The 16,402-nt window shown below is 29.3% G+C and overlaps 1 protein-coding gene across 1 annotated transcript in view; it reads left to right on the plus strand.

Moving 5' to 3' along the window:
* Positions 1 to 14,873: 14,873 nt before the first annotated feature.
* Positions 14,874 to 16,402, plus strand: part of LOC142332175 (uncharacterized) — a 34,646-nt gene continuing 33,117 nt past the window's right edge. The window contains exon 1 of the mRNA XM_075378454.1: positions 14,874 to 15,250. Coding sequence (XP_075234569.1) covers positions 15,019 to 15,250 — 232 coding nt within the window. The 5' untranslated portion in view covers positions 14,874 to 15,018. The remainder of the gene's footprint in view (positions 15,251 to 16,402) is intronic.

Here is a 16,402-nt window from a genome sequence, read left to right on the forward strand (position 1 = left end):
TCCCTTTTCCGATTTTTCCCTTTCTCCCTTTTTCCCCCACGCGTAAATCGATCCAGTAGTTTTTTAGTCTACAGTAGACAAACATTGAAATGCAATTGTAAAATATTTAGTATAGCGTGTGTTGCTTTTACGTCCAACAGATAGCGCTATCTTTCAAAAACAACCTGTTTTTACCTGTCAGAGGTGTGATATCTTAGGCATATAAATACTAGGTATATAAAAACACTCGCGTATTCAAATACAACGTTGTGTAAAAATTGCAAAGCAATCGTTGAAGTACTTTCGGAGATTTAAGATTTTGAACAAACGAACATTTACATTTTTATTTATACAGATTTGTTTGCACATAACTTTTCTCCTAATTATCGGATTGAAATAAATCTTGTTGCAATCAACTCAGCTGCTTTTCACGGTGGTACCATGATGTTGAAATATATTTTAAACAAAGAAAATCGATCAGAAAATTGACAAAAATATCTTTTTGCCATCCAGCGGGTATCCGCTGGGTGGCAAATTGATTTAGGACAGTGGGAATCCTGATATTCTGTATCTACGCGTCACATTAGATGATGTTATATTGTCTTTTGTAGGAACGGAGTGGGTGGTGTAGCGACCTGACACGCTACGAGGCGGGATCTTTTCCCCTCGGGGGGCAATTGAGATGTCTTCTGTAGGGCAGGTAATGTAAGTTTCTGCACAAGAGATGCAACACCGTTAATAAGATCATAAAAAATCGAGATATCTCGTCTTAAACGTTTCAGATCCGATACACAGTATATATAATACGTACCATCGGTAAGGATAACAGGAATTTTATAATTCTATATACGCGCCTCACATTACATCGTCTTAAAGTCGATTCCGTATTTTTATTTAAATAAATCTATATTTAAAAAAAAATTATAAACAGTGATTCACAAGGAAAATGAAATTATTTGGGAACTGTTTATAGAGTTTGAAATAAAGAAAAAAGTTCATACAAACATTCCCGAACACGCTTAGTTATCGAGTTACGGCTAGCGAAAATTTTCGCCCGGATTTCTTTCGCCCGGTGAAATGTGGTCTTTTAAGGTAGTACATTCGGAAACCTGATGATTTTTTATGTTATTTGACGTGAAAAATCGAATAGAACAGGTTCCAGAAAACTGTACTTCTCGTAACTTTTGTGATATTCAACGTAAAACAGAAACATTCGTTGATGAAAAACACGTTTTTTAGGTTTGAATTATAATAAATTTGTTAAATGACTACTAAATTACATTATAGGGGCTTGCAGAGAATTTAATTCTAACAAAAATGATAATAAAGTTACGAAAAACAAAAAAAATCAAATTTTTTATAAAAAAGCAAAACGCTAGTTTTAACTTAGTACGTATGATTTTTTTTCCTTATTTCAAGCTATAGAATCGGTTCCCAAATTATTTCCCTTTTCTCCTGAATCAACCTGTATTTTAAATAATTATTTTCTTTGGAGACACCACGAAATAATTTTTATGAGAAATATACGTTAAGACCAGAAAATAAATTTAAAAACCTTTTCACAGGAAATATTTTTTAAAAATTATGAAGCTATATTTCATTTCTGGTATTACTATTTATTTTCCTTTATTTCGCCAACGGAGAGGGAGAAATGACTTAAAAAGTACGTTTCTTGCATAAAAATAAAAAGGAAAAGCTTACCAAAAAATGTTTTTTTTTTTACAGATTTCCGGAAAATGTTTCATTTTCCGTTTATTTATCTAAATATCAGATTTAAAATATTTTAATAACATTTTATATAAAAAATTTTCTTTGAAAAGAATAAATATGAACGTTTTTCGTTTAAAAAAATTGAAAATTACAAACCTTTTTAATTTTTAAATCGCTAAAAAATATTTTTCTAATTTTTTTCATGTCTACAATTTTGTTTTTTATCTACGTCTACTTTAAACTTAGTTAACATGAATTTAGTAGAAATATTGTTTGGAGAATGAAGATTAAACCCGCAAAATCATCGTACATCTGGTTATTTTACGCAGAGAGATGTCACAGCTATTTCCCAACATTCCACTGTTTCCTAATTTGGGCTTGATCTCAATTAACGGCTTACCTATGATCAAAACATTTTACAATTGGAATTAAGACAGCGTCTTAGTAGTATGAACACGTGCATAAAACAAATAATTAAAATAAAAGTTATTCTTCAACGCATCTGAAGGTATCGTGCACAAAGTTTAAGCAGTAAGAAAAAAAAATAAAATTAATTTAAAGTCGATTGAAATTTTCCAGTAAAAAATTCATCCAATTATATATTATATTCCTATTTAATAGCTACTTTTACAGATTTTGCTATAAAAGAGTTGCACTTCCAATTATCTGTCCACAAAAATCAACTGGTCATACCTCTAGGGAATTCGTTAATTTTATTCTAATATTGAAACGAAAATAAGGCACGGATCTTCTCAATAATTAATTCCCTTTATTATTTTCAAATAACTTTTTTTTTTTACTTCAATTTAATTTATTAATTATTTATTCATAAAACAGTATATTGAAGGAATATTTCTTTTATTTTCATGCAATTTCATGTTTATATTAAATTGAAGTAAATCAATTTAATAATTGATAAATTTTAATTTAATAAATTAATTACTTTCCCGTCTAGCGCTATAACAGAGCTGTAGCTTTAGAAAAGAAAGTGTAATCGGTCCACTTTGGGAATATACGGTTTTCACCGGATCTTGACATTTCTTGATATATAAGAACCCAAAAAATCGGATGGAAATATTTCACATATTCGTATGTACGTGTGTATTTTCGGTATCGGCCTGTAAATCACTTTATATCTCCAAAACTACTCGACCGATTTTGACCAAACTTAATCGCCCTACTTTTATATATGGGGCATTGATGCCATTAAATTTTCAATTTAAATGGTCAAGGGGGTGAGGCTGTAGAGCAAGGTTAACCTCAGTATCTCGAGATTTCTCCTAATTAAGGTCTTATTTTTCTTAGACACATTTGTTAACAGTTAAAAAACACATCTGCAAAAAAACATTTTTTTAAAATCGCACCTCCACCACAAAAAAATGCTTTAAATAAAGTTGCGGCTAAGTGCGTATACTGCTCAATAGTATATCCTTCTCTCCACAAAGAGCGCTAGTGCAGCACTGACGTACAACTGCTGAGTCGCCTGCTATGTTGTGACGTCACAGATGAGTGGTAAAATTAAATAAGTAAATAATATTTAGTTATAAGTGTAAAAAGTATTTAAAGTGGCTGCTACTACCGCCACATCCGCGCAAATGAGATACGGTATGCGCGCGCGCTTTAGTTAGAATCATTGAATTAAATAAATAAAAAATATTATCTATATAAATAAAAATGTAAATGCTCGTTTGTTCAAAATCTTAACTCTCCGAAAGTTCATCACCGATTATTTTGAATTTTTGACACAGTGTTTCATTCGAATACGCGCCCCGTGTTTTTATATACCTAGTATTTATATGCCTAAGATATCACACCTCTGACAGGTAAAAACAGGTTGTTTTTGAAAAATAGTGCTATCTGTTGGACGTAAAAGCAATTCACGCTATTCTAAATATTTTACGATTCCATTTCAATGTTTCCGATATGTGTTTCCACTATAGACTAAAAAACTACTGGATCGATTTACTCCCGAGGAAAATGGAGAAGGGAAAAATCGAAAAACGGAAGAAGGGGAAAATGGAAAAAAGAAATAAACGGGGAAAGGAAAAAACGGGAAAAGAAAATGAAAAGGTGAGAAAAAAATGAAGGGGGAAAGAGGAACAGGGAAAAGGAAATAACGGAAAAAGAAATGTCATGAGGAAAAGGAAAGAGCGGAAACGGGAAAAAGGGAATATGGTAAAAGGAAAATGGGGACAGGGGAAAGGGAAAGGGAAAACGGAGAAAGGGTAAAAGGAAAAACGGGAAAGATTAAATTTTGTGAAGTTCCGTAATGTTCATTTTATTAATGTTTTATCAAATTTTCAATTGCGTTCATTTAATCTATATAAAGTATACTCAATCTAGCATTGCCAGGTCTGCTAGTATCTAAATAAAATTATAAATATTTTTAATTAAGTTGTGTGCACAATCCCGCAAACGGAGACTGTACGGTATCTGGGACTACCTGAAAGTGTCACGTGAATGAAGAGGAAACAACTAAACGCAAGGTACAGGGAACTTCATTGGTTGCTACGGAGGAACTCAGGCCTCACGTTATCAAACAAGATCTTAATTTACAATGCTATCCTGCACCCAATCTGGACGTACGGTGTAGAATTGTGGGGAACGGCTAGTACTATTAATGTGGAAATTATACAACGATTTCAGAACAAAGTAGTGAGGGTAATTGCTGAAGCTCCGTGGTTCTCGCGGAATGATGAGATTCAGGATTATCTGGAGCTCCCATCGTGAGATTGCACGACAGCGCAATGTCAAATACCTGCAGAGGCTTGAGAATCATGTAAACCACTTTGCAATTAATCTACTCCATAACCGCAGAGACGTCCGACGGTTGAAACAAGCCCATGTACTCGACTTAGGGTTCGTAACAGTTTGGAATCTAATTCCATCAAGTTTAGTGGTGTCGTATCTAATTTCTTGTTACTACTCTTTCTTTTTCTTCATATTTGGTATTAATGTTTGTTTTGTGGACTATATGGTGCTGAAATTATTGGTTTGTGATTTATGACTGAGCTTGAAATTTCATATTTGACTTTTAGTTTGCTTCCAACTGTTTATTGTGCATTATTTATTTTGGGGGTTCCTTAAGGACCTTCTTATCACGTGCTTTTGTCAGGAAACTTACTTATGGCTCCGCAGGAGAGCCGATTGTAATTATAATTGTTATTGAGCCAAAAAAAAAACGTTGTGTGTGTAAGCTGTGCATCAAAAAAAGTCCTACAACTGTGTTGTCAGCTATTTTTTTTTTGTATAATATCTTATCGTTTTGCGTTGTTCTAGATGAAAAATAAAAATTAGGTTTGTGAATTGTAAATTAAACTAAAAATTTAAAAGCATTGTGAACATAATTTTCACTTGATTTGTTGAAGTAAAGGTTTTATAATTTTACCTTGTCAAACTGGAAATGACTTCTGATAATGCGGCACTTATTTACAATCCTTATAAAATAGCTCTTTTATGAATAAAATTCTGTGTAGGTCTTTTAAATATATATATATATATATATATACACTTTTAGAATCAATATAGTCGCAATAATGTATTTGTAAGTAAAATACATTACACAATGTTAATCACTTATTTTTAAAGATAACAATTTCCACATCTATCAAATTAAATAAAGCTGTTTTCGCGTAAATCCACGCGCTTTACGTGAAAGGGCCTTACTGTTAAATCCGTTGTTGTTTTACACATAAATTATTAAACAATTTAAAAGGTTTTCCAAGCAACTAAATAATTTTCTTTAAAAAAAAAAGAAAATATTTTCTGTTAGAAGAACAAAACGAATAAACTAATATGAATTTTCTACCTCTCTATTTATTATATTCATTAAATTCAAATAGTTTTTTGCAGTTATTAGAATATTATTAATTAATTTGTTTAGTGTCTTGTATTTAATTAATTCTTATTATTTTATATATTTATATTTTAAATTGTAAATATGTTTTGAGTTAGTGTCCCACAGTTATAGGACTTTCCCACCACGCGGCTTTTTTCTGATGTACGACTTACATACGCAATTTAATTTAAAATATTTATAATTTTATTTAAGTGTAATATTTTTTGTTAATTTAATTCAGTTATTCAAACTAAAAGCGGGCGCGCATATTGAATTTCATTCACATGGGTGTGGCGGTACTAGCGGTCACTTTAAATACTTTTACACCCTAAAATATTATTTAACTAATACTATTTTTTTATTTATTTTTTATTATTATTATTATTATTATTATTATAAATATTTTTAATTAAATTTCTATTTTTATTTTGCTTTGATCAAAGTTTTACCTTCGTTTTCCTTCATCCATCTAAGAAAATTCTGATGCAGTTAATTTTTATTACCAGCAAACCTACCCATTCCTGATACAATCTATATAATGTGTTTTTTAGGTACAGATAAAAATAAGATCTATTCATTACAAAAAGCGTTACATTAATATTTTTTTTATTACAATTTTAAGTTGTGCATATCACCCAAGATACAAATAACATCAGTAAATGTTGCTTTCTCTAAGATTAATGGTATTCGTTGTAACGTGGAAAATATAGATGTTATGATTAGAATTGAATATCTTCTGCATTTCATCGGGCTTAGGATTATTGTAATTCATACTTTATTCGGTTGATTGAAATAGGTAAAGCGAAACCACTTCACTCCTGAATGTATTTCATTAATCTGGTATGGAAATTCTTCCTTTTTTATTAAAAATTTTATATAATTTTCAGGAGTGGCTTATGATTTATGTTTCACCTATAACAAATAAGGCTATGTCACTTAACATAGGTAATCGGTTATAATATTATATTTTCAATTTATTATTAATTTATTTTTATTGAAATAATATCATAATGTTATAATAAAGTTCATATTTAAACAGACGTAAATGAATCATGTCAAACACTATCGGTGTATTCCAATATCAGGTAATACAAAATATTTTCCAAAATCTTTTTATTTATTCTGTTATTACTAAAAAGTATATATATATATATATATATATATATCTGTAATAATATGCAAGACTTTTTTGCAATAATAATATTAACTACTATGTGTTAAAATAATCGAATTAAAAAAAAAAGTAATTTTAAGCAAGTGAAACCAAACGACAACGGATGTACAGGTCATGGTGTAAATTTGATCCTGTATGCTTTTTTATTAAATAATTTACTTTGGTTCCTTTTCTTTTATTTTTATTGCGTTTTTTCTTTACTTACCTTGTGTACTGTTTAAAATTGTCTTCGATAGCGAAACTGATTATTTTTAATTTTTATTATGTGGTGGTGTTACATAACATTTTTTTTTTTTTTTAAATGGATATAATTAATGTTATTTTGGTAACAAATAAACGTATATGATGGATTCAAAATAGAATAGATAATGTAGAATATTTATTAACCGATTTCAAGCTTTGATCCATTTGTTTTATCCTAAATTTTTTCGAATTCACATCCGAATAAAACTGACCGATTTTGATGTTATTTTTTTATTTTTTTTTGAGGTTTTTAGGGGCATCGACTACTTTGGTCATTAGCCCCATCCCACTTCAAAAAGAAAAAAAAGAAAAAAAAAAGGTTCAATGATTCACATAATCATGAATCAAAAAAGATTCAAAAAATTACATTTTCCTGTAACTTCGAATCCAAAAAATTACTTCCTAGGCTTTCCTTTGGCCCATCCTTTCTTGTACCGTTTTTCCATCCTGCGAACGGCCTCAACTTCTGACGAGAGAGTGTCTGAGGCTTCGGACATGGCATCATCCTTTTTATCTGATGCCAATGACGTTCGCCGACCTACATCAGGTGATGAAAGTTTCGTCGGTGCTGTTAGCATCGTTGCTAAGGAATCTATGCTAGCAAGCGACGCACTTTCCGCGGCTGATGAGCTGGATTCTATCTCTACTGCAGTGCTGGGTCCAGCTGAAGTAGATGCTCTCACCGAAGCTGTTCTTTGCGCTTTTGGAGGCTCTATTGGTACAGGTTTTATATCCTCTACGTCTGGTGCTTTCTCAATAATAACTTGCACTTCCATTTCCGTAGATTCAGATTTTCTTGTCACAATTTCTTAGGCTAGACGAAGGAGTGATCTGTTTCTCTTTGCTAGATAAGTCAAGATTTTTTATTTTTACTTCAGTTGGTGGCTTTATAATCGTAGGTTTGGCTGGTTTTTTAAACTGCGCTGGTGCGTCTCTCATGTCAACGGCCTCAGACGGAGAGTGAGCCTTCTCATCTTTACTTTGTTCCATCCGATGAGTCGACTCAAACTTTGAATCAACGATTGTCGCAAGACTTGGTGCCATCGTGTTAAGCAACTGCTCCACATTAATTTTAGATGTGGAAGGGGCAGCCGCTGCTTCTGCATAAGAAGTCGATGGTCGAGGTGTACGCTGATTAACAATTTTCTTCGCTTCATGATAACTGACCTTTTGAAGTGTTTTAACTACTTGAATTGCCGTTTCTAATTTATATATAGGGCAGTTCCTTGAACGACAGTTGTGGTGCCCTTTACAGTTAACGCAGATTGCAGGGTCTTTACATGGGTCACCCTCATGTGTTTTCACTCCACATATACATATTTCCTGAGCTTCACATCTTGCTGCTGTGTGTCCAAATCGTTGACACTTAAAACATCTCATCGGTTGCGGGACGAATGCCCGAACATCGAGCCGATGGATGCCAGCTCGCACCTTTTCAGGAAGGTTCGGCCTATTAAATGTTAAAACATGCGAGGCCGAAGGTAGAACTTCACCATTTCTTCGCATGGTTAGTCTGCGACACTGAATCACTCCCTGACTTGACATTTCTTGTACAATTTCTTCTTCTGTACAATGTTATCTTTTTTCACATTTTATAAGGTTTTTTCGCTGTTCTTATAGGTTTATCCTAAATAAAATCAATGAAAAGCCTTTTTAAATGACATATGGTTTGTTTGTTATTATTACTTAATATTGGATCGTTATAAAAATAAAATTTTTACCCGAAATTTGGTTGAAAAAAAAATTAAATAGTTGTTATAATTTCATGGCATTGGTTATTTATTCTTATTAAGTAGAAAAATAATTATATATGAAAAACGTTACCCGATATTTTTTTTTGGGTTGGGGTAATTTATGATGAAGTATTTGTAAAATTATAATTATGTATTTAAGTAAAAAGGTTTTAAATATTAAAAAAACAATTTTTTTTCTCTCCTTTCAAAATTACCTTCAAATTTTTTTTTTGTTTTCTACGTTTACTTTCCTAAATGGGAAAACAAATTAAAAAAACTTCCATTAAAAAAGGTACAACCAATTAAAGATTACGCAAGATCTATTTTTCGGAAGTGTATATGTTGTTCTTGTGAGGGTCTATTTTTCAGTCACTCTGTAGTTAACTTTAATGTAGTTAAAATTAAACAGAAATTAAACTAGAAAATGAAAAAATAATACGATTCTAAATTATAATTTTCAATTAATATTAAATAATCACATGTTTCACCAAATGTATTACGTATACATTTATGTAATAATGCTTATTCAATGACATATACACATTTTTAAAAGTACATAAAATTTTATTTCATTAATAATTTCTGATTTTTTCATATTGCTTTTTTTATTATTATTGAATTATTATATATTGTAAACATTTTTTTACAATCTCGGGTTAATAATTATTAAAACATCAATATATTTAAGTTAAAAAAAAAAAAGTTAAAAAAAGGAGATGAAGTCTGATTCGAACCGATGGCCTTCCCTTGTAAGATCCAAATATCTCATTAATTAAAATTTCATTTTGCTATAATTCTGGAAACAATGAAAATAAGTACCACTTATGATATATCGTTGAAAAATTCTCAATGAGAACTTATTACTGCAGTTAATAAAATGTCCAAAATCCAAATTTTTTTCGGATTTTGACCTTTTTTGTACACTTTTAGTTCAGTCGATTGCAATCAAAAGGGATGGTGCACAACTAAAAGTTGTAACACTTCTAAATCCAAAATTTTAACATACTGTGGCTAATCGTTTTTGAGTTATACGAGATACATACGTACGTACAGACGTCACGTCGAAACTAGTCAAATTAGATGCAGGGATGGTCAAAATGTATATTTCCGTTGAAACTTGAAAACCGAAATGTTTTGCGATCACAATACTTCCTTTACTTCGTACAAGGAAGTAAAAATTTATCATAGATCTAGTAAACTGTAAAAGAACTAATCCAGTTTAGTTATATATATATATATATATATATATATATATATATATATAAATATCTATATTAAAACAATAATAAAATAAATATTAGTTTTCTTCTTTTTTGGTTTTAATATTTAATATATTTACTGGTTTAACTACCCATTCTTTGTAAGGGTAAACACAAAATCTTCATTAAGATATTGTAATGAAACTAATTTTAAATTATTTTTTCTACATATCTCTAAAGGGGTGATTTAATGGGCACAATTTTAAAGGGGTAGAATTAATGACGAATGAGTAAATTCGGACTTTTCCGTTTAATATAATACGTAGATTTAGTGTCTCAATACCGAGTTATATGTTTTCAGTACTTTAGAAGTACAAAAAAAAAAAAATAAATAAATTTCTTGCAAATCATCATGCAAAAAAAAATATTTGGTAATATAATCCGATTTAGATACAGCAAATCAATTTAAATTTTATATAAAATTTATTAGAATTCTATAATAGTTAGAGAATCTATGCTTATATTTGTATTTCTCCAACCAGTTTTTCATCTACTGCCGGTTCTGGGTGTGCGTATGTGTGATAGGCAAATGCAATAACCACTACCGGCTTGCCTGATGTAGCTGCAATGTAAATGTAAATCTACGGGTTAATATGTAGTTTGGAATAGACTCAGGTCGAACACTCCTGAAACATGTGATTAGCTGAAACCTAACCGCCAAAGAACACTGGTATACACAGTCTAGCAATCAAATCTATCAAAAACAATTGCTTTACAAGGATTTGAACCTTAGAACTCACGACCTCAAAAATCAGCTGATTTTGCGATGAACGAATTTATGCTTATAATGTTTCATTTTTTAAAAGTAATGTAAAGCAAAACCGTATCCTGTTACTGATTTTTTGTTTCATCTATATTGGAATCCATTTTTCCATTATGACCTCTTCACAATACATACATAGGGCAAGAATTGGAATTATTTTCCATCCATTTTTTCTTGATTGATTTTAAGGAAAATTTTTTAAGATAAAATTAATATTATTTTGAAAATATTTGGAATAAATACTGCTAAATTCCAGGAGCGTTAACCGAATCCTTAGAATTTTAGCTTTTAAGGTCAATTAAGGTTAAAAAATTAGTTTGCATCTTTTTTATCCTTTTACATTTTAGTTAATGAAAAATATGACTTGTTTATAATTTACTACGTAAATGGATTTCAACTGCCAGGTTTACATTTTAGATTTTCAATTCTTATTTTATTTAATTTAATGATTGATAATCAAAATAATTTTTATTTTATTTTTCTTAAGATTCTTTTGCAAATATTTATGACAAATTTTTATTTTGTTGCTATTCGGGATAAAATGAAATAATTATTGTTTTCCGTTTAATACGTAAAAAGAATTTTTAATGTCATTTTGTTTAATTACCTGTTTCTGTTGTCGCTGTTTTATAAGTAATTCAATACTTCGAAAGCATTTAGTACAGTTACTTCTTTCTAACTATATTTATAAAAAATATTTTGTAAACTATTATAATGTTTTTAATTAAAAATCGACCAATTGTTCTTATTTTTACGAATTTTTTAATATGAATTATTATATAGAATATTTAATAAATAAAAAAAAATTTAAGATCCATATATATATATATATATGGATCTTACTTAATTTTCTGTTTAGCCTCTGGGTGTAACATATTACATCAGAGGATGAATCAGTATGATATGTATGAATATAAATGAAATTTAGCTCGTACAACAGTCTCAGCTCGATTATTCCTGAGATGTGTGGTTAATTGAAACCTAACCACCAAAGAACACCGATATCCACGATCTAGTATTCAAATTCGTATAAATTAACTAATTTTACTAGGATTTGAACCTTACAACTCTCCACTTGGAAACCAGTTGATTTGCGATGACGAGTTCACCACTAGACCAACCCGTTAAATCAGTATATGGATCTTATTTGGACTTCGCCAACAAGTTTAGAAGTTTTATTTTTAGGTATGCCATTCAGAATATCTATATTGATCTCATGAATTAATTCGTAATTTACGCAAATTATACTTCGTACATTACGATTTATAAAAAAAAAAAAAAAAAAAAAATGTTATTCAAGCCGTTGATAACATTGATATATAAGCTATTTTATCACGATAATATTGTATTTCATACAAAACTGAAATAATTTAATTCACTATTTTGATTTGTATATATGTTACTGATTGGCTAAATATCATGAAACTATATCGAAATTATTTTTATACAATTTGTCGGATTGAAATAGTTAATTTTTTACAGTACTTTATTTTATCATTAGAATTTTTAATGTCTTGGGATGTATCTAACAAAAACTTAATTATTTATAATAAATAAAAATAAATAATATATAAAAAAATTTGTAATAATCTTTGTAGGAAATTTTAAATGAAGGTTCCGTGTAGCCTTTTCATTGGTGGTTATCTAAAGAGATATACTAAAGTAAAATATTTCAACTGATAAAAATTACTGAGTAGAATTTATTTCTAATTTTAAAAAATCCATTCTATTTTTAATAAAATTATCCTTTATTTTTAAGTTAAAACTTTAATAAGAAATGTTAATAAAATATTTAAAGAAAAAAAAATGAAATAAAATCTTTTTTTTAATTAAATTTTTTTATAATCCTTTTAGGAAGATTAAAGAAAAAGAAACCAACATACTTGGCATTTGTAAACCTAGCAAAGGCATTCGATAACGTAGACTGGAATAAAATATTCAGAATTTAAAAAAAAAAATAGGGTTCAAATACAGAGATAGAAGAACGATTGCTAACATTTACAGGAACCAAACAGCAACAGTAATAATTAAAGAACATAAGAAAGAAGCCGTAATAAGAAATGAAGTTCGACAAGGATGTTCCCTATCCCCGTTACTTTTTAATCTTTACATAGAACGAGCAGTTAAAGATGGTAAAGACCAATTTAGATCCAGAGTAACAGTACAAGGTGAAAAGAAAAAAATGCTACGATTTGCTGATGATTCAGTAATTCTAACGGAGAGTAAAAAAAGATTTAGAAGGAACAATGAACGGCATGGATGAAGTCCTACACAATAATTACTGCATGAAAATAAACAAGAACAAAACGAAAGTAATGAAATTTAGTAGAAATAACGAAGATGGATCACTGAATGTAAAAATAGGAAGAGAAAACATTACGGAAGTAGAAGAATTTTGATATAGAGGAAGTAGAATTATTAAAGCTGGACGAAGCAGGAGCGATATAAAATGCCGAATGGCACAGACAAAACGAACCTTCAATCAGATATACAATTTGTTTACATCAAAACTTAATTTAAATGTCAAGAAAGAATTTTTGAAAATATATGTTTGGAGCGTAGATTTATATGGAAGTGAAACTTGGACGATCGGAGTACCTAAGAAGAAAAGATTAGAAGCTTTTGAATTGCGGTGCTATAGGAGAATGTTAAAAATCAGATGGGTGGATAAAATTACAAATGAAGAGATGTTGCAGCAGATTGATGAAGAAAGAAGCTTTTGGAAAAATACAGTTAAAAAAAGAGGCAGACTTATAGGCTACTTATTAAGGCATCCTGGAATAGTCGTTTTAATATTGTAGGAACAGGTAGAAGGAAAAAATTGTGTAAGCAGGCAACGTTTGGAATATGTAAAATAAATTGTTAGGGATGTAGGATGTAGGGGGTATACTGAAATGAAACCTCTAGCGCTAGAAAGGGAATCTTGGAAAGCTGCATCAAACCAGTCAAATGACTGAAGACAAAAAAAAAATAATCGTATTAAATTGGAAATCAGTAAAAGAATTAAAGTAATTCATAAATAAGGAATTTTTGGTAATTTTAAATGAAGCTTTTAGTTTCTTTAACATTTAATTTTTAAATTCCTAATCTAATTACTTGATAAAACGTTTAAGTAATAAATACAACTAATGAATTAATTCTAAAAAAATTTAAAAAGCTTTCAATAGAATTTTTTCTTTTTTTTAATTTTCCCCGAATATTCCCACCTGAGTAATAAGAGATAAAAATTTTTACTCAAAAGTTCATCGGATATTTTATCTAAAAAGAAATAAAAAAATAAATCTTCTGTTATAAAAATAAGGGAAAGAATACGAATAAATTAAATAACGGTTATAATTTGATTTGAAAGTAAAAATTATTTAATTTTTTAAACAATTCATATAAAATATAATACATTATTAGTCATTTTTATATTAAATTATATATTAAAAAAACTTACCTCTTTTTATATCGTCCATAGTAATATTTTGAGGTTATGTTTATTATTCTATCCTAAATCGATTGACCAATTCATACGAAATTTCGCATGCGGAATGTTTCTACGACAAATTGAATTATATGTAAATTCGATGCTTACGTTTACCGTATTTTAAATATAATTATCTTAATATAAACAATTAGATATAAAAATAACAAATAAATAAAGTAAAAAACTTTGTTTTTATTTTTAATATTGATGATATGTTATTCTATAACATGTCAACTGATATGTTAGATGTGTTAAAAAAAAATGACCAGTTTAAAAATTTATTTCTAGTAAGAGGGGATATGTGATTATTACAAATTCGTTATATTCAATTGATATGATATGATTGATAGGTTTGCAATGTAGATACGTTTTATGTTATGTTATTGTTTGTTAAAGCTAGTGTCTATACGTGTGAATGAAAGGTAAGTTTTAATAAAAAAAAAAAAAATAATAATAATAACAGTAATAATAATAATGATAAAAAAAAAACTCTGAAGGCCGATTTGCGTTGTGGTCGCGACTCTGTGTCATAGTCATTACATACTTTTCTCGCGGTAAAGTAATGTCGCTTGCTATTGGATTGGCAATGACGCGATATAACCGGCGTCACTGGCGTGGCGTGGCGGTCAACCCATTTAGAAATTATTTTTGTTAAAATGAGGTAGTGGGGGGAATATTTCTTGTTAAATAACATGAATATAAGGGACCGGATATCAGTTGAGTTGTATAGATTGAATGTAAGTATTCAATGTTTTGTATATAAGTGTTATTTTATAAAAAAATTATAGCAGATTTTTCTAGTACTTATCTATTCAATACATATTAGGTAGATAAATCTCAAAAGGACAATATGATTTTTTTGAAGTTTTTAGTTTTATTATTTATTGGATTTATTACCGATAAGATAAACGCATCTAATCCAACGGTACATAGAGAAAAATTGTACGTTGAAAGAATGAAAACATCCGATCTGGATTCACAAGCGACTGGATATATTTATAGAAGTGATGGCAATGGGCCTGCTACGTTTATTAGACTTGGAGATCAAGGCGGACCATACGGACAGTATCTAGCTGAAAAAGGTATTTAAATATTTGTTAATTTAAAAAAAAAATTATAAATTATATCACACTGGGTGGTTCAGAATTTAAAAGTTTGCTTTAAAAATATAAATACGTAGTAACATTGGTTTTTATAAATTTTTCTACAATAACTTTCGGTTGCATGGTTGGAGTGGGGGGTGAAAATGAATTTTCTTTATGTTTTGAGTATGAGGAGTACGAAAATACTACTGACCTAAATTTTGGTGTCCTTATAAATTTATATAGGCTATGTATAAAAATTTATTACTCGAAAATCTTCAAAACTATCACATAAAATTCTTTCATATTTAAAAAAGTTGTAATAGTAGTATATCTGAAGTTGTGCGTGTGAAAATTTAATGAAGATTAGTTGAGTCGTTCTTGAGTAATGCTCAATTTAAAATCGAAAAAATTTGAACGGGGCAAGTTAGAAACGTGGTTTGTTATTCATGCTACAAGTTGGAATGTGGAAACAAAATAAAATATCTCAAAGCTGGTCTTCTTGCGTAGAACTGCTTAAGATTTTATTTTTTTAATTTGCGTTTCCTTTGTTAAAATTCAATTTAAAACCAATGATCCGATTTGATTAATAACTTTTGCAGTGGATAGCCTAATTATTAGAAAAAATATATATTTGATTTATTCTCCTTTATGAAGTTTTTATCTTTTTATTTTTTTTTATTCCTATCAAAAGATTATTAATGGGAACAATTAAATCTGATATGATTTGCAACAAATTTTTTCAAACGTTTTCTATCCTAGCCACTCATTTAAAAAGGTTTTTTTATCACTTTTTAGTGAATTTTATAATTTATAAGAAATTTGTTTTTTTTTTTTGTCCAGTCATTTGACTGGTTTGATGCATCTCTCCAAGATTCCCTATCTAGTGCTAGTCGTCTCATTTCAGTCCACACATCCTACATCCCTAACAATTTGTTTTACATACTCCAAACGTGGCCTGCCTACACAATTTTTTCCTTCTACCTGTCCTTCCAATATTAAAGCGACTATTCCAGAATGCATTAGTATGTGGCCTAAAGTCTGTCTCTTCTTTTAACTATATTTTTCCAAATTCTATAACTATAATTTCCAAAAAGAAATTTGATAAAGTAAAATCAAATTCAGTTCATTTGTTCTTACAAATTTCTTTGT

Source organism: Lycorma delicatula, chromosome 11 (assembly GCF_047948215.1).
Source record: "Lycorma delicatula isolate Av1 chromosome 11, ASM4794821v1, whole genome shotgun sequence".
Taxonomy (NCBI): Eukaryota; Metazoa; Arthropoda; class Insecta; order Hemiptera; family Fulgoridae; genus Lycorma; species Lycorma delicatula.